The 24,707-nt window shown below is 39.7% G+C and overlaps 1 protein-coding gene across 1 annotated transcript in view; it reads right to left on the bottom strand.

The window, feature by feature from the left end:
- The window catches only part of PKHD1 (PKHD1 ciliary IPT domain containing fibrocystin/polyductin), a gene marked incomplete at its 3' end in the record, with an annotated part of 394,211 nt that overhangs the window by 169,762 nt on the left and 199,742 nt on the right, over window positions 1-24,707 (bottom strand). Inside the window, exons 48-50 of the mRNA XM_079780770.1 lie at window positions 13,436-13,628; window positions 11,881-12,076; window positions 532-597 (exon numbers count right to left, since the gene is read on the bottom strand). Coding sequence (XP_079636896.1) covers window positions 532-597; window positions 11,881-12,076; window positions 13,436-13,628 — 455 coding nt within the window. The remainder of the gene's footprint in view (window positions 1-531; window positions 598-11,880; window positions 12,077-13,435; window positions 13,629-24,707) is intronic.

Genomic DNA, 24,707 nt, shown 5'->3' with positions numbered 1-24,707 from the left:
ATGTATAGGTAAATTGACTCAGGATAAACAAAAACAAACAATGAAACACATTAGAAGGTGCTTATGAGTCATTTCGTCTTTGAAATTTTGGCTTTTATGAGTTAGAAAGATTTCACAGAACCATCTGACTTTGGTGGATGGTTTGTTTACCCCGATTTCCTGAAATTACTGGGAACAATTAAAGTTTTGAGATACCGTGAATTTTTCTTTCCGTTTGTTGGGGGCCTAATGGCCCATCTGCAGATCTGGACTCCTGTGTGCACATCTGGTCCATAATTTATAAAATGTGCTTATTTACATCTTTTCATTCTTACTTTCCAATGTTTTGAAATGTGCCCTTCGTATATCTTTCTTTAACATACAGACCCATCTTAGCTATAGGGCTGACACAATAGAGAGCTATTAGGCATAAAACCATTAGGACTGATACTTGCCTATTTATAAACAATATGATGGGAAGAATTTGTGGAATTATTATTGGAGGACATTTGTGCTGTGCCAGGCAGTTCTACTTTGTGGGTTAATACTCACCTGAAATAGTTGGGGGCACACCTTCCTTCACCTGGACAATCACTTGGACTTGACCTTCACCTGAAACTGAACACAAAAAGCCACAACTTGCATGTAATGCAAAGAGTGTCTTAATACAAAAGATATTCATATGTGAGAAAGGAGGCTTTGTGCTATATTCTCCCCAACGTAACTAAATTTTCAAAATAAAAAAAATAAATAAAATTCTTGTTAGTTAGTCTAACAATTGATTTCCAACATTTGATTTTCATTGCTTTTATCTGATTAAACTTAACTGCAGTGAGGTCTCCCAGAGATCTGGCACATAAATAATTAGGGTATAAAAACCTTTAGCCATATGTTCTTTGGAAGCCAATGTTGGTCAGCAGGGCACACCTCATACCCTATTTCCTCTCTATCATTTTGAAAGCTAAGATTATAGATTCATGATTTTTAGCAATAGAGTTCAGATCACCCATGAAATGTATTTGCTTTACTTTTATCCAAACAAATTGTCCTTTTAATGAAGGCTTTTCTCCACCCCACCCCCCTTTTTCCTCCCATCTTCCAAACCAACTGAGTACATTTAAAAGGCCTGAGGTTCATTAATTTTAAGTGTTCAATAAATTAGTGAAAATAATCAAAAGGCCTGATTCTTTCTGATAATGACAATTTGATGTCAGTATAAACCAGTAGATTAAGCTGGGAACATATGCTCCTTTGCCAAGAGAGGCTGCTATAATTAAATAGTGAATGCATCTACAAGGTGCTCTCACGCCTGATTAATTAGTAATCAGGTGCCTGAACTCCACTTTTCAGTAACACCTTGTCTCTTATTGGTTAATTACCTTTCTGCCTTATCAGATGTCATGGGAGCCAGCACCTCCCCACCACTGGAGAGCCCGGTGCTGCTAAAGGCTGCAGCCTTCAGACACTGGCCAAACCCATGCTCTCCATTGGCCATTCCCTGGGACCTTGAGCCCTTCCTCCACCACAGAATGAAATAGAACAAGGATCATTCTTCCTAATTATAAAGCATAGGCTTTTGAATATTAGAAAGAAAATCATCCCCAAAGGAATCTATGATGAGACCTCTCCTATTCTTCTATTCACATTTTGATAATTGTTCTCATTTTAATTTCTTCCCATTATAAAATGCATGAGTCTGTCAGGTACAATGGCCAGCATGTTCTTTTCCATGTTCTACTTCATCGCTACTTCTAAGACCTCAGTTATATAGTTTCTCTGTCCTATTGCATAGTTCACCCACTTTTCTGCCTTTAATAATAATAACAATACCAGTAAAGCCACTAACCTAGCATCTTATCTCTCTTTTTTTATTCTAGAATGTTTAACTTATCCACTTCTGTTCACACTGATCTATGCACTTCCTAAAGTTAAAAAGTGCTTTAAAATAATACTGTGATATTTATCCTAAGCTAGTTCTCAATGTAGCAAATATTTATCCAGCATCAACTGTGGTTAATTTAGGATTGCATCCATTGTTAGTTTGCTTTGTCTTTAAATCTTACAGGAAGAGATTTTTCTCATGTATTTTAGGACATTAAACATTGCTGGATACTTAATTTTCATGGACCAATCCAGAAATCCTAAGTTTTCTACTCTAGACAATTTCAACAAATTAAACAAATAAAGGTAGGAAATAAACCTCGTAAGGAACCAAAAAACAAAATACTACAAAAGTTAAGTTCAAACGGAAAGAGAAGTGAAAGAGAATATGAACAAGATGATATCTAAAACCAAGCAAAGGCTGTAACAATAGAATTCCCTTCTGCAAAAGGAATTGAAATATTATAACAGAATCAAACTCTAAGAAAGGAAAATGAGAATAAATTCCAGGAATCATTTGGAAAGGGAAGTCAGTTCACTTAGAGATATTATTAAACTCATCCTTGTTAACAGTTTCCAGGAGGTTGTAGATTTCAGGGCATCCCTGCCCTCTCCCTTAAGACCCAGCTACTGAGGTAAGGAAAGCAAACAAGTAAAGTTCCATATAAAGGTGTGTTTCAAAGCCACTCTAGTCATTTTATAGATTTATTTAACTTATAAGAGGAATTGGTGGAGGAAGGGTAAAATAGAAACATAATTTTCCCCACTAGGTAGATGATGAAATCTGAAGTAGAGGGAACATAATCAATATATCCAAGGTTCCCTCATTGAAAAAGATACTGTACCTACAGCACATTATAGTTACCATCGTGATGAGTAACCCTAAAACTGAAAAGGCTAACCCTCAATAGATCTAACTCCCAACACAGGCTGTTCCACGTGTCCTTTCATTCACTAAGTCACTTGCCCAGGTCCTGTTCTTGGTCAACCAAGGCTTCCTGGCTCAGGGAGCTCTCACGTCTGTAGCTCTGCACCAATGGCTTCTGAACTGAGTGGCCATTGACCTTGTTCAGCTGCTACACACGCACAAAAGGTTCCCACCTCCTGCAGACCTTCTGCCCCTAAACAGACATTGAAAGGGCACATTCAAAAGCTATTGCTCACTTTAGTCAAGCAACTGTGTGAATATCATTCAATCTGAGAAGAGTGGTTTCAGTACCAGAGGAAATGGAGAAAAGTTACCAAAAAGTAGAAAAGATTAGAAAAGTCTGGTTTTCTCTCCCACCACTACTTATACATGCCCTTCTGTGGACTGGGTCAGAGCATGTGAGCATGGCTTGGAGGGCAAATTCTCTCCAAACACCATTTCTGCGTTGTGAGAATGGTGCCATAGAGAGTGGTGGGGAAGAATGTGGATGCTGGAGTCCAACAGCCTAAATTTGAATTTTGGGTCTTTCAGTTCCTAGATGGGGGCACCTGACAAGTTATTCACCATCTGAACCTCAGTCACTTTATCTAAAAAATGGGAACAATCCTACTATCTACCTCATAAGGTTACTGGGAAGAAAAGATGAAGCAATGTAATATACTTAGTGCAGTGCCTGGCACACAATGGAAAATAAAGTCAGCTATTATCGCCACTGTTACTATGACATGCTTATGATTCTAAGAGCCAGATAACAAAGCCCAAGAAATATGCTTTTATTCTTTTTACAGCTGTGCCTAATCATGATGAGCCATGGTATAGAGTTGTAAGCAATGTAACCAGCTCTGCTAAAATCTGTTAAGTGCTTTGACTCTAAAAAGACAGGGTAGATGTTAAGTGTCATTTCCAATTTGGATAAATACAAAAATCATTTGAGAGTAAAGGTATTGTCTCGGGAAGAGTTTAAAAGCATTATACAAGCTGTGATATTGTACATATGTTTTCTCAGTGCTTGATTTTTGATTCTGTGTTTGTAATATGAGAATGGTTAATCTGCTCTGTTTATAAATGGAGACTTACTGCAGTTGATCCTTCCCAGATTGTAAGAATATCTGGTTGGTCCTCAAAAAGAAAAGAAGTATATGGGTCAATTATTGCCAAATTATGCTGACAAGTGTTATATGATCTGAGCTAGCAAGCTCAGATAGGAGGAAGAGAGAAAAGTGCTAGGAAAATAGCTCCCGGTAAGAGGAAAGAGAGCTGCTCAGCTAGAAATGATACCAGAGCCCACCAGCGCTATGCTGTGCCTGGCAAACTGTGTCCTCACTTGGGCACTAAGGAAGAGAAAAATGAATAATTCTCTCTTAGAATTTAGAGAGATAAATAGGTACCTACATGGAAAGAAACACATGGCATTTTAGCAGGTTATAGATTCCTTTCCTGTTTATTCTTCATTTATATTCCCATTCCCACTTTGCCCTTCAGGTTTAGGCACATATTAGGAGCTGTCATTCAGCCCACATGTATACAGGTGAGTCAGCCATTGACTACACGTGGAGAGAACACAAAACAGCCACTGTGATCTGTGTCTGCAGATTTGGTCAATTCTCACCCTGGCCCATTCTCTCTCTCTCTCTCTCTCTCTCTCTCTCTCTCTCTCTCTCTCTCTCTCTCTCTCCCCCCCCCCCCAGATCCAGACTCCAGCTCTGTCTTTATGATGAGACAGATGTTGTTGGATTTGGTCCTCTCTGTGCATTTTAAGCTTAGCTTGCCCTGTCCTCTACCACCATCTCTTTTCCCCAGATCTGCCTCACTCACCTGCTGTTTCTACCTACCTGTTCAATGAACTGTTCCTTGCACCCCAGACATTAGCCTCCATTCCTTAAACACAGAGAAGGCTGGCTTATCAGTTGGTCCCGGGGCAGGTAAAGTTTGGTTCCCAAGACCACACTGCTGTCTGATTCCAGCTTTAGAGACAGTCACAGAGACACCTTGGCCCTTATAACACAGAATCTTTTAAAAACCTTCACAGAAACATTTTATGAAAATCCTGTGATCCCCCTTTGATTCTTCTATTATCCCCAGGGACATGGATCATTGAAAGAGTGATTTTTTTTTTTAAATGCAAGAGTAAAAGAACTTGATCGAGACACCAACAGATAGATTTGCATTAACCACAGTCCTAAGAGTTAGCTCAATTAAATCTTCTTAATTAACTTAGAGCACAATAACAATTGTTATTCTGATGCAGAGAAATGTTTGCCACCTATGGGGCATCTGTGATTTCCTGGGCCCTGTGCAGACCTACAGAACCAGAACTTAGAGGGATGGGCCTGATACCATGCATTCCAGCTGTCTGCCCATGAGGCATGCTTAGAAGGCACCGAATTGAGGAATTTTACAACTTCTCTCATGCATACTCTCAAAAATGTGGTTTGTTCTCAGATGCAGGTGTTCTTAACAAGTGAGGAGACCCAAATAAAAAAGAGATACTTATGTTCACACTTCTTACTTTTAATCAATTGTACCAAAAACCTGCAAACCACATTATATTCCCAAAATATAAGATGTGAGGTGATCATTTCAGGGGCATAAATTGTTAAAGAATTTTTTTAAGTACTAGGTCATTAAACCCATGATTTTGTCAATGTTTTTGCTTGAGAACATGTTAAGTTTTTAAAATAATTCAATGTGGGCATCTATTTAAGAAATATCTTAAGTAAATAATAGTACAAAAGTCATAAGGATGTGATAAATTGTGATGGTGGTACTCAAATATCTCAAGTTTAGGCGGAATAGAGTTAATCAGTAAGTATAGGTTATAGAAACAATAAACAAACAAAAACCACTAGTATACTAGGACAAGTAAGGAACCTGAGTCAGAAAGGCTGGTTTTGAATATCGGTTGATGCCACCTGTGCCCGGCCCTTTGTAAACTAAGGGTAGCTGCCAGTGTCACTAAGCATTAGTTCCTTAATCAGGGATCCCTAGACAAAGTATTTGATTCTGACTTCTTAGTTTTCCTTCCTTCCTTCCTTCCTTCCTTCCTTCCTTCCTTCCTTCCTTCCTTCCTTCCTTCCTTCCTTCCTTCCTTCCTTCCTTCATTTCTTTCCATTCCTCCCTTTTTTCCTTCCTTTTCCTTTTGAAGAAGTTGCTTGTCATCAAGAGGTAAAATCCCTTCTCACCTTTCCAGCTCCTGTTCCATTCTCTGTATTTTTGCCATGAAGTTTACTGCATTTCCCTGAAGTCAGCTCTCTATATTACCGATAAAAATCCTTGGGGATCTTGGGGGAATGAGTTTTCTATAAGAATGTAAATTAATTTATTAACTAGAATGCTATAGATTGCCTTAGAGGGACACAGCATGGCATGTCTGCAGAGTTTCGAAGAATTACGATTCTGCTCTGCTTATAAAATCCTCCCAAAGAGATCTGGCAGCCAGTTGAGTCAGCTCAGCATCTTAGACTCTAGCAGATTCCATCCCAAGGAGCAGCACAGGGTCTTCCGGACCAGCTCAAGAGCAGAAGGGTCCAGGCAGCAGCCTGCTCCATCCCTGTGCCCTCGGCGCTCTGACGAAAGAGAAACCCTAAGCAGTATCCATGATCTTCTAGCTGCAAACTTAGGAAAACATCCCTTATTTCCACAGCTCCCAAGTTAACAGCATCTTTTCCGAGCATCCTGTGATTTGAGTTCTTCGGGGCACCTGGTGCAGACAATAAAGTCCATCTGTCTCCCTACTTCAGCCCTCTTGCCCTCATGGACAACAGCCCCGGCTTCATGCCAAACAGCCTGCCTTTATCTTGGCGAGGGGGACACTTGGAGACAAGCATTGGCCAGCCTGGCTCCACATGTCCCTTTTCAGTCCGATCAGAGAAAGGTGGTACACAGGAGCCTGTGAGCCTAGCAGGCGGACCCTCTCAGCTGCCGCCCCACACATTGTCCCAGCATCGCAGTGCGGGAGTGGGGGCTGTGTGAACTCAGGAGGGCAGCAGAGAATGGCTCAGCATCTGATATGAATTTATCACCGGCTGCTGGTTGGGTGGGGGATAAAGCAAGTGGAAGGGCCTGTGAGTGTTTAATGCACCCTGCCACAACCCAACAGTTTGTCCTGAAGAGCCTTTTACCGATATGAAAGGACAGGGTCAAAAGTAAGTTGACCCCTGACAGAATGTACAATTATGAGGAGAGGGCTGCGCACGAGCAGCTGCTGGAACCCCACTGGTTCCGCATGGGGCTTCCAGGAGTCAGAATATGAATAATCAACTCAAGATTGTTTCCTCCACCCCCTCTCAACCCCCGCCACCTCCCCCCCACCTCGTCCTCTGTTTTGAACAAGTCCTGTTCTATTTCTACAGGAAGAAGCACGGCCCTCCCCAGCAGCTGCAATAATTGTGTTCCTATTGTGAGGAAGACCTCCTCCTGGCCACCCCCTTACAAGTGGCCATTGTCGGTGGAGAGTCAGTGATTACACGCTCCGCCTGATGCTCTGGGGGACCCAGCTGCCTAAGTGCTGACACACGAGTGTGCGGAAGGCCAGGCAGGGCTGGTGGAGGTGGAGGCAAGAGGTGGGGGGGATGCCACGTCTGTGCAATGGGACTCGGACATACCAGACCTTTTGCATAAGTCAAGCCCAGAACAAATGAGGCTTTATCAGGCCCCATGGAAGAGGGGGTCTCATCTCCCTTTGAAGTGGAGCTGAGATGGAGACGAGCAGCTTTTCCTCCTTGGGATCAAGCAAACATCCTTCTTTTGATATGCGACATGCTCATTATCTCTATCCCATTTAATGATTTTTGATTGAAGGGTGGAGGCTGGGATGCCGAGAAGATCCTGAGAGAGGCTCCGTCCAGCCAAACCCGCAAGAAAGGCTTTCCTTGTGCCTGGGCCTATATTTGGAATTTCTTAACAGTGTGTGCTTGTTCTTAGAGGCAGATAAGGGCTGAGCGTGAAATTCTTAATTAAGCAATAAATAGAGAGTGGGGTGTCAGCAGATGCAGCCAGTAGCCATGGCAACAGGAATCACATGGGCAAGAGAGCTGAGACTAGATGTAGGCCTCGGGCCTGGGCCTGACTGACAGCTGAAGAATCCTACAAAGCTTGTAAACCAGATTAATTAGCTGACTAATTATTTCATAGCGTTAATGTAACTAAAAAATAAAAATAGTTCACCATGAACTGAAACCGCCCTGGAAAACAACAGCAGGGAAAGAGGCAGGGGAAGCTGGCTGCGTCAGGCAGAGCCAGAAGCTGCCAGGGAATCCAATGGTGTAAATGGGAAGATGGGCTTGCTGGATTTGAGTCCGGCTTTGAAAATGAGAAAGAACACTTGTTCTACAGGCATACCCATCCCAAGCATGGCACAGAGGTTACATCTCGGAACCACCATTCCTAATAGTTAATCACATCAAATACTGCCCCTCCTGGTCCTAACACAACCACAGCACACAGAACTTCACTTGTGGTCTGTTTTGTAAGTGGCTCCATGGGCAGCATTCTCAGGGACTTTAGAAAGTCCACTCGAACCAATCTCCTTAAAAGATCTCTTTAAATGAACGAGGTTATCTTATTCTGTGGGTAGCAATTGCTTAAGTGGTATTAAATTTCAATCATGGGAACAATATGTCATCTATGTCATATGATCATGAATCTCAGCTATCTAACAAAATCTAGTCAAGGAAAATAAAATAAGACCCTTTTCAGAAAGGTGATGATGAGTTCAAGGCTTGTGACATTGTTAATCTTCCGAGGAAATAAAAAAAATTTTCTAAAGAAATAATCTCTTGAGAAAATTTTGAGTAAGGTAACATGGCACACTAATCACACCTGAGGATGTTTTGGGTGTTTTGTACCACAATTCCAAGAGATAAGTCAGTATTCTTAACCTCGCTGTATAGATGAAGTTATTGAGGCATGGAGCATTTATAATTCCATGCCCCAGGTAAAATAGCCAGCCAGCCACTGATTAAAACCTTAAGCCCTAAGCTCTGGCCATGAGCTTTCCAAAGAACCTGCATTCCATAAAGATGTTTGCTGAACAAAGACAAGACTCGCCTCGGTAGAGAGAAAAATGCTAGGGTCAAAGATATTATATGTGCAGGATTCTTTGTCTTTGTCACTGGGGATCAGTGAGAAGTCTTCTCCCATGACCCTGCCCAGCACCTTCGATCACCACCCTTTCTGGTCAGTGATCAATGATTCTTTGGCAGGCAGCACACTCTAGTGGAGGAATCCATAGCCAGGAGCTAGAATGCCTGGGTTCTGATTTTTCCCATTCTCAGCCATGTCTAAGATTAGTCAGGTATCTTAAATCAAACACATGAAGTAGCCAAATGCAGGAAATGAATATAATTGTGATTTTAAAAAATTCCTCTCCTGGGGGATGTGGTTAGGTCACAAACAATACAAAAGACGATCCACTTAGAAGTGGTCAGCAAATGAATGGGAATGGTCAGTGAAGCAGCACTCTGAGTGAAAGCCAGCCAGGAAAAGGAGCAGGACAACCCCCGCTCCCCCTGAAAATATGACAGGAAACTCAGGGGACCTGAAGGAGGCCAAGCAGTTTCCCTACAATGAAATGAAACTTGTACACACAACTGTCCCCATGATTTTTCATCCCAGGAATATGTCCACACAGAATGTGAGGTCTGTACTTGGGCTGTCTTCTTAGATTATATGTATTTTGTGTAAAATAGACCAATCACAGACTTGTAATATCACAGGATTAAAAAAAAACAATTAAGTAAACTAACCAATATGTGAAATGCATGGCATAGAGCTGAAACAGGTACCAGCTGTACCTCCCTCACTGCCATTTAGGCATCATGGCATCCTTAGCCCTCCTAAAGATGCTGTAAACTATGCACAAAGGAGATCAAACGCATAACCAAATCCATGCAACCCAATACAGCTGCATGGGTACCAGCGAGGAGGAGCGGGAGGAGCCTCCGTTCCCCCTGAGTCCTTGTGTCCTCACTGTGCCAGCCCAGAAATGGGAGCAGAAATGGCTCTAGCCTCCTCTCTACCCCTTATGCGCAGAGGGTACAGGAGGCACAAATGACCCTGAGAGCCACTGCTTGGAACCCTGGGAATCCTTTCCAAGGAACAAGGGTCTCCAAGTTCACTAAACATTCAACCAACCCTCTGTGCCTTCCTGTTCCTTTTCCAACTCATATTGTTCAAAGGGTAGAAATACCAGGGTATTCTGACAAAGAACTTTGTAAAAATTAATAAAAACTTTATACCTAATTAAAATTTTATATTAAAATATTCATCGCATCATATATATACAATATACATATGCAGAGGTACATCTACACATAAATATATATACTTACACATACTTATGGTATGTGTATTTATACCATATATGTATATACTAGTATATATAGGATAATAGTTTCACTTGCTATTAATTCAATAAATAATACTATCAAAAGGGAAGAAAATCTGTAACTGTGTGATTTTATTTTATTTTGTCTATAAGCCCAATGTTCCTTTATCATTTTGGCTTATGTGAGTATTCAAATTTGTCCGCAGCTCATGAACAGAATCCGACCAATGGACATGTTTCTGAAGAGCACACTAAGTAATAGAACAAGAACCATTTGAAATTAAATTTTGCTCTATAATATATATCAAGTGAATAGTCATAGTTAAAATTAATGGCAGAGATTTGCTCTTGCTACTGGTATTCCACTCCAGAGTGGTAAACCAGTCACAGGCTCTCTGTCCCTCCTGAGTTTTTATAGTTTTAGGTTACATTTATGAATGTATCAAATCAGAAAGAAAATTTGAACATTACAATTCAGTGCAAGTAAAATATACAACAATCCATTTTGGCAAAGATAAAAATACCAGAGAAGTACCATACTCTCCTCTGTGGTGCTATTAGCATGCAGTCATCCCAGGGCTCAAGTGTAGCTCAGACTCGGTGGACATACAGCTAGGCACAAGGGAGAGGGGCCGGGGACTTGGGACAATTGCCCAGCTCTCTACATCCTTAGGGACAAGACTAGCTTGTAGCAGGGGCTGGGACTTGAGGTGCTATGAGTTCTCCTGAATCTGACCAGGATCTGTTAAGACTAATTGATAACAAAATTGACCTTCTAGAGACCCATTTGGACAGATTCTCCTTACAGACCACACTGAGCTGAGGTTGGTATAAATGGACATCACAGTGCTCAGAGTGACCAATGCTGACATGGCATAGAACAAGAATATGAGGCAAAACACCAGGAAGTCAAAAGAAAACTCCTGTGAAACACGCACAATAAGATGATAAAGAAATCCTTCAGCCATCTATTACTCTGCAATCACAGAAGGGTTTCCGGTCCTATAAGATGAGGTTCCTGCATCCTACATCTTTTTGTTTTAATCCTCACCTGAGGATATGTTTATTGTTTTGAGAAAGAGAGAGAGAGAGAGAGAAAGAGAGAGAGAGAAATAGCAGTAGGTTGCCTCCTGTATGCTACATCCTGATGCAAGACAAAGACAGCCCACCCTAGTCCTCAGATCAGCCCTCCACACCTTCGCATCTTCCTGACCTTGGATCCCCTTCCAAGGCTTTCCTTCTCACCTTCCACATTAACTTCCCTCTTCATTCCTCCTCTCTTTGTAGCTGTCACTTGTCCTCTCTGTTGCTCCTAATATCTGTGGCCATAACCTAGCCATCCTGTCTTTCCCATGCACTTGATCTTTCTACAAATATAACAGTGCCTTAAAGTGAATTGAAAATATTAATAACAATGTTTATTAAGCACTTGCTATGGGTTAGGCACTCTGATAAAAAGTTTTACATATTATCCTTTATATAATTTTCTATCTTTTGAGGTAGGTCCTATTATTGTTCCATTTTCTAGGTGAGGAGGCTGAGCCTCAGAGAAAAAGAGTAGCTGCTCAGTGTCCCATAGCTAGTAAGTCTTGGAGCTGGGATTTAAACCCAGGCAGTCTGATTTCAAAGCCCATCCACTTAACCTTAACACACAGCTGTTTCCTTCAGTTCCCCCATCGTTTCAGAGCACAAATGTCTAAAATTCAAGAGTGAGCCGTGGTTTCTTTACTATGTGCCCTTAAAATGCCCATCTAATTATACTTACCCAGATAGGTGAGTTGCTTCAACTGGCTATTGAAGAACCAGTCACAGCCTTGGTCTTTACCAGGCGAAGGAAGAGAGGGCAAAGACCGCCCCACTTGACTCCCGCACCTTATGAGGATGTCAGGGGAAGGCCACAGGACTGTGTGTACCAGGCGGAGGTAATTCCCAGGAGCAAAGTTGCCAAATGTTGCTGAGTACTTGAAGTGAGAGAGAAATACAATAGAGCTTATTTAGGAAGGAAGACTCCCCTGAAAAAGAGCTACAAAGAACACTGAGTCGTTTAGAAATAAGGTAGTTCACACCCAGACTACGTTTCTTCTGGGGAATGAGCTTATTTGAATCCACTTCATAATACACTCAGAACTAGAGTTTACAAAATCATACCAGGTGAGGACTGAAAGACACCATAAGTTTCTTTTTGTTTAACTTCCTTAATTAACACAAGAGAAAACCAAGGTCCAGGCAAGTGAATTGATTTGTCCCAGGTCAAACAGCTAGACGAGACAGAGCCCGGTCTGGAATCCCTTTAAAGAGGCAGGCAATGTTGGCAGTATCATCCATTGATAACGGCAATAGCGAGCACTGTTGGAGCATGTGCTACATGCTTAAGTACGACTCACATAAAGTCATTCAATCCTTGAAATATCCCCTGTGATTGTTACTATTCATGTCCCATTTTACAGATGAGGAGAGTAAGGCAGGTAGAGGTTCAGGAAACTTGTCCCATATCACAAAGTAGGAGAGAGTGAGCCAGAAGAGAAACTAGTTACTAATCGGCTGCCTTTACCTTATGCAAATTCCATGAAATGTTCTAATGGGAGCCTTTAGGGAAGGAAAGAGCTCTCTGTTCTCAGAGAGGTGGTGAGAGGATAAAAACAGATTCTGTTTTGAATTCCTCAGAACTATGGCACACCTAAACTAGCTTCTAGTTCCCTAAGACTGCTCTCGGGCTTGTAGGGAATATAAATATTAGGAGACAGGAAGAAAGAAATGTGTTCAAAGGAAGAAAAGGAGCTTGAGGGAATCCACCAGTTTGCTTGATTTTTCCAGAAAATGCACCCATTTCCTACATGACTATTCCTGTATTTGCTCCCCCTAACCATTTGACTCCTAGACCTTCATTTGCAAGTTAATCTTTGACCACAAGGTGGCAGTATGCAACACAAAAATGCTTTCTTAAGGCATTTTTCTTGGGCTACAAACACTTCTCTCTGGTTTAAATTGGTTCTTAACCCATAATATAAGAATACAATTCGATAGATTGCTTAGAAGCTGTTTTTTATTGTATTAATAAACTTAAAAATTCAGGCAGAACCAATCTGCATTCAAGGTGAAATATATATAAACTTGAAATATATAAACTTGAAAATTTTATTAAACAGATTATAAAATTTTCAAATACACACACACACACACATTGTATTCAAGTTACTGTCATACATTCATCTGGTCAAAATGCTGCTGCAGTTTTCTTTATCAATACCAAGAGATGCTAATACCTTCAAACTATTATTTTACAGAAGGAAATATCATAAGCGCTTGAAAATGGAACACACCATCAAGTAAATCCCCTGCAGAGATCTGTTGGTCCAAGGAGTCTCAAATCGCAGTGAGTAGGTCTCTTGATCCAAGAGCAGAGCCATCCAGCCATCAGGGTTAGACAATGTGTCACGAACATAAGTGACAGTGGTTGTCTTATTTCTGCTGTCAGTCAAGGTTAAGTCATAAGAAACATCCGGAGCATTAGTTCTAGTGTGAATTTAAAAAGAAAAAAATGGGTTTTAAGTTATTTGTTCATCCTGGATCTAATGTACTCTTCTTCCAACAGTTATGACTCATCTTCTATTCTCTCCATGTGTGCTGTAGACCCCTTCTACTCTGTGTGTCTATGGAGGTTCCGGCAGTCACTGCATGCATCAAAACAGCCCAGTGCGAAGCTGTCCTTGCATCGTCTGTGCATGTCACTGGTCTGGTGGGTTGGAGGTAGTAACATTCAGAATCGATACCACTAAAATGCCATCTCAATGAATTCACATATACCAGGACTATAGTCTACTATTTTTTTTTAAATGTCCATGACCAGAATTTTGCTGTAAACCAGGTTTCTCCACAACAGAAAACATATTATATAGTCAGTAGATATCCTTATTGGGAGCAATGACTGAGAGCCAGAACCTGATGTGCCTGGACTCTCAGAAGCCCACCTCCCACTGCCCAGCAGGAATGGCGTCAGTAGCCTTCCCCAGAGGGAAGAGGTAGCCTGGCTCCTCGCTTGTGGGCTTGCACAGTGCCCAGTGCTCACACCTATTACAGCACCTCAGTGTTGTTGGGCTTGCTTTTGTGCTTGTTAGCATAGGTTGTGAGATCCTTAGGTCAGAGATATTTTCTTCTTGCTACCCTGGCACAGGACCCTCACACAATGGGCACTCAAATCATGTCTGCTACATAAAGAACGAATGTATGGGTGAGCTCACCCAAAAGCTGGTGGCAATTTCCTAAAGGGTTTCTAGAAGGACTGCATTTTACCAAATGAAGAAACTGAGGCAGAGTATGGCAAAACTGTTATGTAAATGTCACAGGTGGAACTATAAAGTTTTCATTTCCGTAAATGATTTTGCACAGCCTGTTCCAGAAAGTGGTTTTTAAGACTTCACTAGAACATGAATAGGGTTAGCCACATGCTAAGACCATAAAAGAAAGTCAAAGTGGACAGGAAAAAAATAAAGCAAAATAAAAATCAATACACATTATGACTGTCCTTCCCTCTTTGTTTTAGTTTTCATAAGAACCTTTAACTGTGGTGTTTTGCTGCAGGCAGATAATTAAATTCTCAAAGAGGAGGGAAATGAGATGAAGGATGTTGGGTTTTCAAAGTGAGGTGTGGCATGAGCATATCCACAGCCAATTTACAATCCAGTGGCATATTATAAAAGGAAACTGTTTTTAGTGCTAAGTGCTTGGGGACTATGTCAAGTGGGTATAAATTGCAAATCTATATCTTATATGTGCCAGGTATATGAACTTGGGCAAATTACTGACCCTCTTCAAGCTTTCATTTCTTTTTTCAATGGAGGCAACAGTAAAATGTATCTCATATAGCTACTGGGAAACTTAAAGAGATAACCTATGTAAAGTATACAGTAACCATCAGCAAGCCAAACAACATCTATCTACAGCTCGTTTAAGAACTTCAGATGGGCCAGGTTTGCCATCCTGTGCTACTTATTTTTTTAATGTCTAGAGGTTTACTTGGTCAATAAAAAACACACTCAATACTTTTAGTGCTACAGAGCCTTGTAAGATTAAATGTGTCTGTTTAATCTGTTAGTTAATTAAAGGGATGAAAAATAATTGGGGCATTGGGAATAAAAGAACTATTCTTTTCTAAGATTTCCCTATGCAGCATTAACGAAATCTTTAGAAAGTTTGGGGTGGGGAGGACTTCTTCCTCTCTTTGGGCTTGGGATCCTTAGTGTTTGTTTTCTTCACATATATGTCAGAATTTAAATTGGAACTAAAGGACAATCTTCAACTCATGTTCTTAGAATCAGAATGGACATAAAGGTCACCTGTTCTGATTTTCAAATCCATCATAGGAATTTCCTCCATATTTTATTCTGTCCCTTCTTCCAGTCATGTGATACTCACATTCTAAAATTCCTCCTCCATTTATGACATTTATAATTAATTTTTAATCTTTAAATAAGTTTTAGAAAGCTTAATTTTCTTCCTTGTATCTTCTACCCATCTGTTCTCAATCCTTATGGCTCGGCTTTCCTGTTTGAAACCATGAGTCCCAGAGTCCCAGGAGATCATCCAGCAAATTTTGGCCCAAATAATACACTTAATAGTGAATGAAGATAGGCTACCGATAAGTCCATGGGAAACAAATGTACTACGAAGAGGTAAGTTGGAACCAGGAAATACCAAAGAGTTAGATGCGCTGTAGGCACCATGGTCAGTATATAAAGTGGGATTCCTCGAAATGCAGGAATGATTTTGAGTGTTTCAGGTTCTAAAAGTTTATCTCTTCAGCTTTCACAGGGAGATATGGACTCTGGAAAATGAGTCAAAAGACCTAAGTCCAGGAGAGACTAATTGATAAGTCAGAATTTTCATTGACTAATTCACAGTAAGAAATAAAACTATATTTCACATAGTGGGTACTCAGTAAATATTTGTTGAATGAATAAGCAAGTGTTAAATGGACCAGAACAGTTCACTTAGTGATGTTTCTCCCTAGCGGAAAGTCTACCCAGAAGACCACATGAGTGTCAGAGGATTTCATGTAAACTTATTAATCAAAGAAGATAAGCATTTTGATCCTAAGTGAACAGAGCTTGATATGGTCAGCCTCCATATCAATAGGATATTTGTCAAGAGGACATAACACTTATATTTGGTGGTCAGAAAACCTCTTATGGGCACCTACAGGCAATCTACACTAGTGAGCTCTGGTTTAGAAAAATGCTAAGGTTTTCTTATGAACTTAAATTTCTTATTTTTCCAGTCAAATGTTCTAGATTAAACTACTTTTACAATAGTTACTTTAAACTATAAACCCATCTGTTTACATTTAATTTCTTCAACCTATATTTTGTCACTCTTTTCTTAAGATATCCTGCAAACCACCTTGAAAATGTTACCTCTATATGTTATAATATAATCTATTGGGTAGGTATTTCCAGAAATGCTTCTTAATTCCAACAATGTGGCCCCAAAAATCCTCCTGGTCACTTCGACTAGACTTAGTTACTTCTCAATTTCCAACAGCATCAATTTTCAGGATGTAATTTCTCTTGTTTAGTTTCTATAAATTGTAACTTCAATTATTGAAGAAGCCATTTTTCAGACCTTACTCTCCAGGTTCAGAAGGCCCTTATAAAACTGAACCCCCTCTTCAAATAAGCAACTGAATCCTAACTCTAATTCATTTCTATTTGTCTTTGGGACTTTTATACCTTTCTTGTGATGCCATTTCCTTCCAAAGAGCATCTAATAATCTGATGCTAACCCTTTGATCATTCAGAGACCCACCATAGTACATTGTGATCCTAAAGTATCTTTCCTCTTGCTTCTTCACGCATTGCTCTAATCCTATCAAGCCACCCCATCTCTCTAGCAAGGTTTATTCGGGATGCAATTTCACAGGCACTCACATGCAGCACCAGCTTTCTGTAATGCAATACAGGTAGAGGAGGTAAAGGTTCTCCAATATACCTATATCACAGCTAGAAGTGGAAAGAATCGTATGACACATTCTGAAAAGCAAATCAAAATGTAAAAGACCCATCATCTCTCAGTAGGCAAGGTGCCTTGTGTTGACCATCACCTGGGGCCAAAAATTCAAATAACTCCCATCCTTCCAGGAAAAATGCTAGCAGTGACAGTGGTGGGCTCTTCTGAAAAGCACCAAAGGAACATCAAGAGTCGAAGAACATCATGAAGAGAATTTACCAACCATAATTGCTACAATTTTCGCTTGCCCTAAATAGCCACCAATTTCCCCATGCCCTAAATAGCCACCAATCTCCCTCTCTTTACTGTTAATGAAGCAAAGGAGCACAAAAGTATTTCTAATTTGGAGGAGCCAAGGGAGTCTGCATGGGCCATTAGCAGCAGAAAGCTTCATTACTGGGGGAAGAAGTCTCTCCCTGAACTTCTCATGGTTTTATGTGCAAGAAATCAGGAGGCAACCAGTCCATTTTAAATGTTAACCCTTCCCTCTGCGTCAGCAACAGCTCCTGTGTACAATCAAAAAGACAAAAGAACTGCAAACCTTTCCTTTTATCCTCCCTGTTCAATGAGGTGCCTTAATTTTTGTTCTTTTTTTAAATGCCCAAACTGGTTTTTAATTAAATAATAGTTTCCTTTAGAAATAAAGCACTGTCTGTGCACTTGATAAAACTTCCAGCCTATGTACCAATTTACAATACTAGTTGCATAAACAGTTATGTACTTTAGTGCCCATATACTGTGTGGAACTGTTGAATGTATGCTGCCCACAAAGGATTTGTTAGGCAATCAACAATACCAATGAGGACAACTATTAACACTCTGGTTTGTGTTTACCGTTAGCTAACTTTTCCTGAGGGTCCATATCTCTGTGTATTAAGACAAACACTGCACTGAGCTCTAAATGCTCTCAAATTTGGAACAATTGTGAAATAAACACTTTCTAATTACACATCTCCTAAGCCAGACACATCATAATAACTAGCCTCAAATAGTGCTGCTAGCATATTCTGGATGTTAGTGCTTGCTGCTGATGCTTTCATCTTTTACTTCCCGAAGAAAACAAAATTGAAATTTGGAGCACAGCCAACAAATTGTTATAGCACAGTCTGGGTTGAATGCCCTTTAAAAATACACTAGGCTCATAACAAGTCCTTGACAGAAAACCACCATCCTACCTGCTGACCTGCCACCATCCAGTGTCAGTTAGCTTTTTTTTAATATACACTTTTTGATTGAGGTACACTTAAATATATCTCCTTCTGAAAAATAAATCTAAAATGAGAAAAGAAGCCACAACATTCAGTCTTTCCCCTAACCTTTTAATAATCCTTAAATTCACATTTTAAAAAACACACAACAGGACTGGGAGACAGAGAGGCAAAAGCCATATGATTTAATAATCCTTGTGTTTCTGACAGGCAAACCCTAAGATCACTCCTCCATGAGTTTGCAGATGTATATTTCCACAGGTTATTTTTCAGAGTTGGCTAAAGAAAAAATAGTTTATTATAGACAAGCCCAAGGCCAGAATCCACCTACCACCTCCTCCAACATAGTCCCTACAGTTTTTTGCAACACACTTAGGACAATACTTCTTGCTTATTCTATCTTACTCCATGAAGAGAAGCAACAGATGTCTATCATCCTACCTACCATGATCCTTCATATACCATTGCATCTCTTCTCTTGAACTATTGAATCTAGCTGGAATGATTTCTTCAGAGCATGAGAAGACCACTATTAAAACTACACAACCAGAAGGTAGACAGCTACCTGTCAGGGAAATGGAAAAATAATGTTATGCATCAGGCATGGAGTTAGACTAAGAACCTTGTCCTCCCATACACATACACACACACATGCACACACACACACATGCACACACACTGTATACACTCATCTGGTGCTATGGAGGAGCTGACTGATACCAGTTCACAAGCTCATTGTCAACCCCTCTTTCCAAAGCCATGTTCAGTGACATAATTTGAGGATATCCCTCAGTTTGGGGGTTCATTATGATTTTTAGATCTTTTTCTATTTTACTTCTGTAACTTCTGCTGCCAAGAGAGGATAATGCTTCTTGGAATTTTTCTATCTCACATAGGTATTTCTTTGTTTGGTTTTTGCTTTTGAGGAATGAACAGATACCATTAGTGATGCTGTGCCTATTTATCCCTAGGAAGTAGAGTTAGGCAATTATTAAAGGAAAAGGTAGGCCAACATTTCCATTTGAACTCTTCTTTACTTTTGCATCACAGAGGCAGGGGGTGCCTCATACTTTGAACACTGACACATTAAGAGCAGTTATATAGGTAAAAACCGAATGCAAGCACTACAGGAGAGGATATTAAGCAAGATCTAAGAGTCAAGGTGATCAACATGAACATTAACCTTTTCTTTTCCAAGAGAAGCAGGAAGGAAGAAACAGAAAGCTTTGGGTAACAATGAATCAAAGACTATGTCCTGAATTATTCCAGATTCTATGACTACCTAGGAGGTTTACCTGGCTTAGTATAACATCATGGAACTATAAAAAGTATTCCCTATTTTTCAAGAATTGGATTAAGTAAAAGTTGAGTAAACTTTATTTCTTTGCCAGACATTTGTTTTTCAGAAACATAATAATCTATAGTATTTTATTTAGCTAGTAGCATGTTTATATGTTGTTTTGTAAATCACCAAAGTAAAATATAGACTTCTTAAAGACAAAATGTGCTGAGCAATTACTACATGTCAGGCACTTGCCCTGTGAGATAAATAATACCATTATGCCCATTTTATTGAGGTGAGAACTGAAGCAAAAAGAGGTGGAGTAACTTACCAAAGGAATGCACCCAGGAAGTTGGGGTAGGGGGAGCTATGTCTTGTACCTACAAATGATTCTTAATTACTTCTCTATTTTTCAGATTTAAAAAATTATTTCAAATATATGTCTTGACTTATTTTATGAACATCCTATAAAAACTCAAAAAGACTGTTTCACCAACCTGTAACATCTTTTAAACTCTTCTAATTCCCCCCACACTCAATATAGTCAATAACTGAAAAAACTGATTTACTGTCATTTTAATAAGTCTATGACAACTGAAGGAGCTAGTGAGTACTATAAACCAATAATAATAATAATTCCCAGATGGTAATTTTGAGGGTTGACTTCTCATTCTCTCCACCACAAGTCTATGCATCAATACTTCCAGTGCAAGAAAATAATTGCAAATGTAGATTAACTGCTGATTCAACAGGCGTGGGGTAGGGGCAAAGTAGAGGAATAATCAGTTGCTAAATAAATCTTCTGGTCAGCTGATAGTCAAAGGAAAGCAAACGCCTAGAGACATTATGAAATGACAATCTTAAGTATTAGATGTTCCTATGAATTTTAGAAATAAAGACTGGAGATAGCACTTTAATCCTGAGTCTTCTGAAGAAAATTTGAGTGCCATGGGCTTATCATAAACATGTCCTAAGAGAGAAATGGGCATAAGGGCCCTAGAGGAAGAAGGTTTGGGGGAGTCCACAATTTCTTTTACTTATATTCATTTGTTCAATACTAATTTTATTGAATCATTATGTTCCTAAATGGTAATAGGTATTATAATAAAAATACACACACACAATAAAAACCCTATTCTTACACTGCATACCATCTACAAGAAGAGATGGGAAATTTGTGAAGCTATGTAGGGGCTATGAGTATTGGTTAGTGCAAGTATATGGAGCCAGCACACAGCAAGGCTATCGAAACGTGTACAGAAAACTCAGAGAAGTTTACCAGAGAAAATGACTTTCATGCTGAGTTCCATGGAAGTTGAACATTATGAATTTAAAAGCACAACGAAGGTGAGTGTGGCTGAGACAAAATGCAAGGAAGGAGGGCAGCGTGTTGAGACCATGCTAGAATTATAAACAGGAAACAGGTCATAAAGGGCCCATGAGATACTTAAAATGTTGGACTTTCTTTTAAAGGCACTGAGAAAACTTTAAAAGTTTCAAACAGGGGAATGAATGAAGAGCAGGACCAGATCTGCAATTATAAAGTTCAAGGATGGGAGCATAGCAAGATGGCAAGCTAAGAAGCTGTTGTGATTATACAGGTGAGAGGTATGGTGGCCTGGACTAGGAGAGGAAGTTGGGAAGGACAGAAGTAGAAAGATTCAATAGGAATTTTTGGGAGAGGTAAAATGGACTGTACTTGGTAGATGACTTATATGTGAAATAAGCATTTCTCAGAATCCCCAGGGGGAAACAGCTCTGTGGATAAAGACCATAAAACTGAGTTTTGGCAAATCAGGTTTTAGATGCCTATTAAACACTCTAGTGAAAATATTTAAAGCATTGTTGCTCAATAGAAATATAATGCAAACCATTAATGCAAGCCAAAGACATAGTCTTAAATTTTACAGTAGCTATATTAAAAAGTAAAAAAGGTGAAATTAATTATAATAAATTTAACCCAGTGTATCCAAAATATTATCATTTCAATATAATCAAATAAAGAAATTATTGAGATCTTTTGCATTCTTTTTTCATAGCGAGTCTTAGAAATGTGGTGTATAATTTAGAATTACGTCACATCTCAATTTTGAATGAGCCATATGTGGCTACAATATTGGACAGTGCCGATCCTAAGGGCAGTTGGATTAGTGGGTCTGGAGCTCAGTATAGCTGTAGAGACTAAATGAAGAAAACCTGGAAGCATTAGTGAATGTTAACTGAAGTGGTGAAATAACCCAGATCACCTGAAAAGAGTATGACTTGAGAGAAAGGAAAGCTCCTCACAGAATCCTAAGAAACAACAACACTTAAGAGACAAGAAGAGGAGCTTATAAAGGAGATCTGGAAAGAGCACACAAAAATGCATAGCTCATGGACACAGACAATTGGGTGGTGAAGGCCTGAGGATGGGGGATGGGGGGGCAGGGGTGGGCTAGAAGAGATCAATGGGGAAAAGGGGGGACATATGTAACACTTTTAGTAAAGATTTAAAATAAAATTAAACAATTTTTAAAAGAACAGCTCTAACTGACATATAGGGAAAAAAATATTATTGCGGATAGTATGCTCGTTCCATGTAATTATCCCTGTGCAGAAGAAAACATTTATCTAAATTTGGGGACGGATAAATCCGAGCACTATGTTAGGCATGTCATCATTATGGAACCTCTGGAGAAAATGAGTCACTGACGTATTTTTCCAAAATGAAGTTCTGCCTTACATCGGTAGGGCTAACTCCATCCCTGTCTTATCAGGAAGGGTGAGCTGGGCAGATCAGATTGGTAGAAAGAAAAGCTGGGAAAAGAACACTATCCAGAATACCTGTGGCTCCTACAGAAAGCCTGTTTTAGAACTGGTGAGTGAGGGAGGGAACAATGTAAGCAGCTCTCATGAACTTGGTCAAGTTTGTTGGCATTTTAACAAAGCATAAAACTAGACTCTACCCTATAGAGGTTGACAATTTTTTCTTAATATTTAATATTACACTTAATATTTAGGTGAAGAAGTATTTGCATGCCTGTCAACCCAACTGCTAGGGTGGAGTCCAAGGAAGCTATAAAACAGGCTGCACCACAAATGTGGGTACCCATCTGACTTAAAAAAGGTAGTGAGGGGCAGGGACAGAGGTTGCCAATGTCAAACAAAAAACTAATAGTGAAATTGGACCATAGAGGGGGACTTCCAGGGGAAAAATTCCATTCCAATCATTTGGTTGTTCACAAAAGGAAAATGTGTGCCTTGTTTACACAGCGATGCAAGGCCACACTCTGGGACCTCATGGTGAGGGAGGGGGTAAGAGTGGAAAGTGAAGACAGCAGGGTGCTTGTGCCATATCAGATCTCCATCAGCATGCAACCCCAAAAGATCATGACTGTGAGAGCTTAGTAAATCAACTCTTAGGGTGCTTGCTCCAGGGCAAGTAGCACAACAAATTAATCCTGTCTCCCTGAAATGCAGCAAAGTTTGTATCCAAGCTGAATTCAAATTGCTCATTAGCTCTGACATATTCCTAATGAGGTTATAATGCTCTGGGACAAAGATCAAGTCACTCAGCACAAATTTGAGGGATAGAATCATCGAAGGTTAAGGTTAGAAGGACCTGAGGGCAGTGCTTCTCAACCTTGAATATAAATCACCTGAGGGTCCGGATTCAGGATGTCTGGGCGGAGTCTTTGATTCCCCCTTCTGACAGAACCCTGGGGGATGCTGGTGCACTTTGACTAGCAAGTCCCTAGAGAACATCTAATCCGATCACCTTATCCTAGTGGTGGGGACTCTAAAGCCAAGAGACGTAACTGAGACTTCCCTGGGGCTAACTCAAGATAGTTGGGCATTTGTCCATTGACCTGTGGATCAACTTGAAATTTTTTCATATAATCATAGAGAGTAGAGTGACCAACCATCCTGGTTTTCTCAAGACTGAAGGAGTTTCTAGAACATGAGATTTTTTTATTTTAAAACCAGGAAAATTCCAGACAAACCAAGACAAGTTTTTCACCCTAGTAAAAGCCTTTTGAATCAGCTTGGAATATTGTTTCAGGATTATTATTTGTTTTACCTTGTCAGTCCCTAAGTGCTGCTAAGGTAAGCACCTAAGTGTCCTGTCTTAAAGCTCTCCAAGAACAGATGCTCAGTAAGATTACTTCTGTAGAGTCTTCTAACACCAGTGCTAAGTGCCTCTGTAAGAGACAGTGTCCCAATAGGTTTCAAAATAAGGCATAAAAAAGGAGTTTAAAGAACACAGACAAATACGTGTCATACAAGCACATAATGTTCTTTTTAACTACACAAATCCATTTTAAATTTCCCCATTTGAAAAAAAATGCATCTAAGAAATAAATCATTAACTTATAAATATGAAAACACTCATTAAAACACCTTTGGAAAAAATCAATAAAATAACAATAAAAACCAGGATGCATCTGTGAGAATTTTTTAAAAGTCATGCTCTGCACAATCAAAATGATTAAAAATTAAAATATATGCCTCCACATTGCTATTTTACTCACTGGAATTGGGCCCATTAACATTACATAGAATAATACACAGTCTGAACAGCAAAAGTAGAAAAAAATTCAAATTACTAGATGCTAGCACTGTTTTACTAAGGCTTTTAAAACAGAATGTCAAGATACTGATTCCATAGGCATTCAAAATGCAGACTGTGCAATACTGACCACATTGACTCACTCTCTGGAGTTTACTGGCTTAAAAAAGATGCCAACAGGCTCTAGCTGAATCACTTGACTTAGTTAGTATTCCTGCAGTTAGAACACTTAAAAGAAAGGAAAGAAAGAAGTGTGGCTAAATATATACAATGCGTTTGAAACAGGTAAAAGATAGAACCCCAGACACTCAACAATCATTACCTGGAAATTAAAGAGGGCAGAAGCAACACTATTATGCATTATAAAGATCCCAGCTGCTGACTTAATGGTAGTTTGACTAGTATAACCAAAGGGTCCTTGCTCCAATATTAATAGGAAATGTATTGTACGAATCCAATAGTTTATGAAATTAATAAGGAAAATGAACTGGAGTGAAGCAACTTTGCAAGTAATAGGAAGGCATCAGCAATTGCTTCCCTGGAGCATATGG

This window comes from Cnephaeus nilssonii (assembly GCF_951640355.1).
Source record: "Cnephaeus nilssonii genome assembly, chromosome: 9".
Classification (NCBI taxonomy): domain Eukaryota; kingdom Metazoa; phylum Chordata; class Mammalia; order Chiroptera; family Vespertilionidae; genus Cnephaeus; species Cnephaeus nilssonii.
Note: the sequence above shows the minus strand (reverse complement) of the source record. Positions and strands in the feature narration are given on the sequence as shown.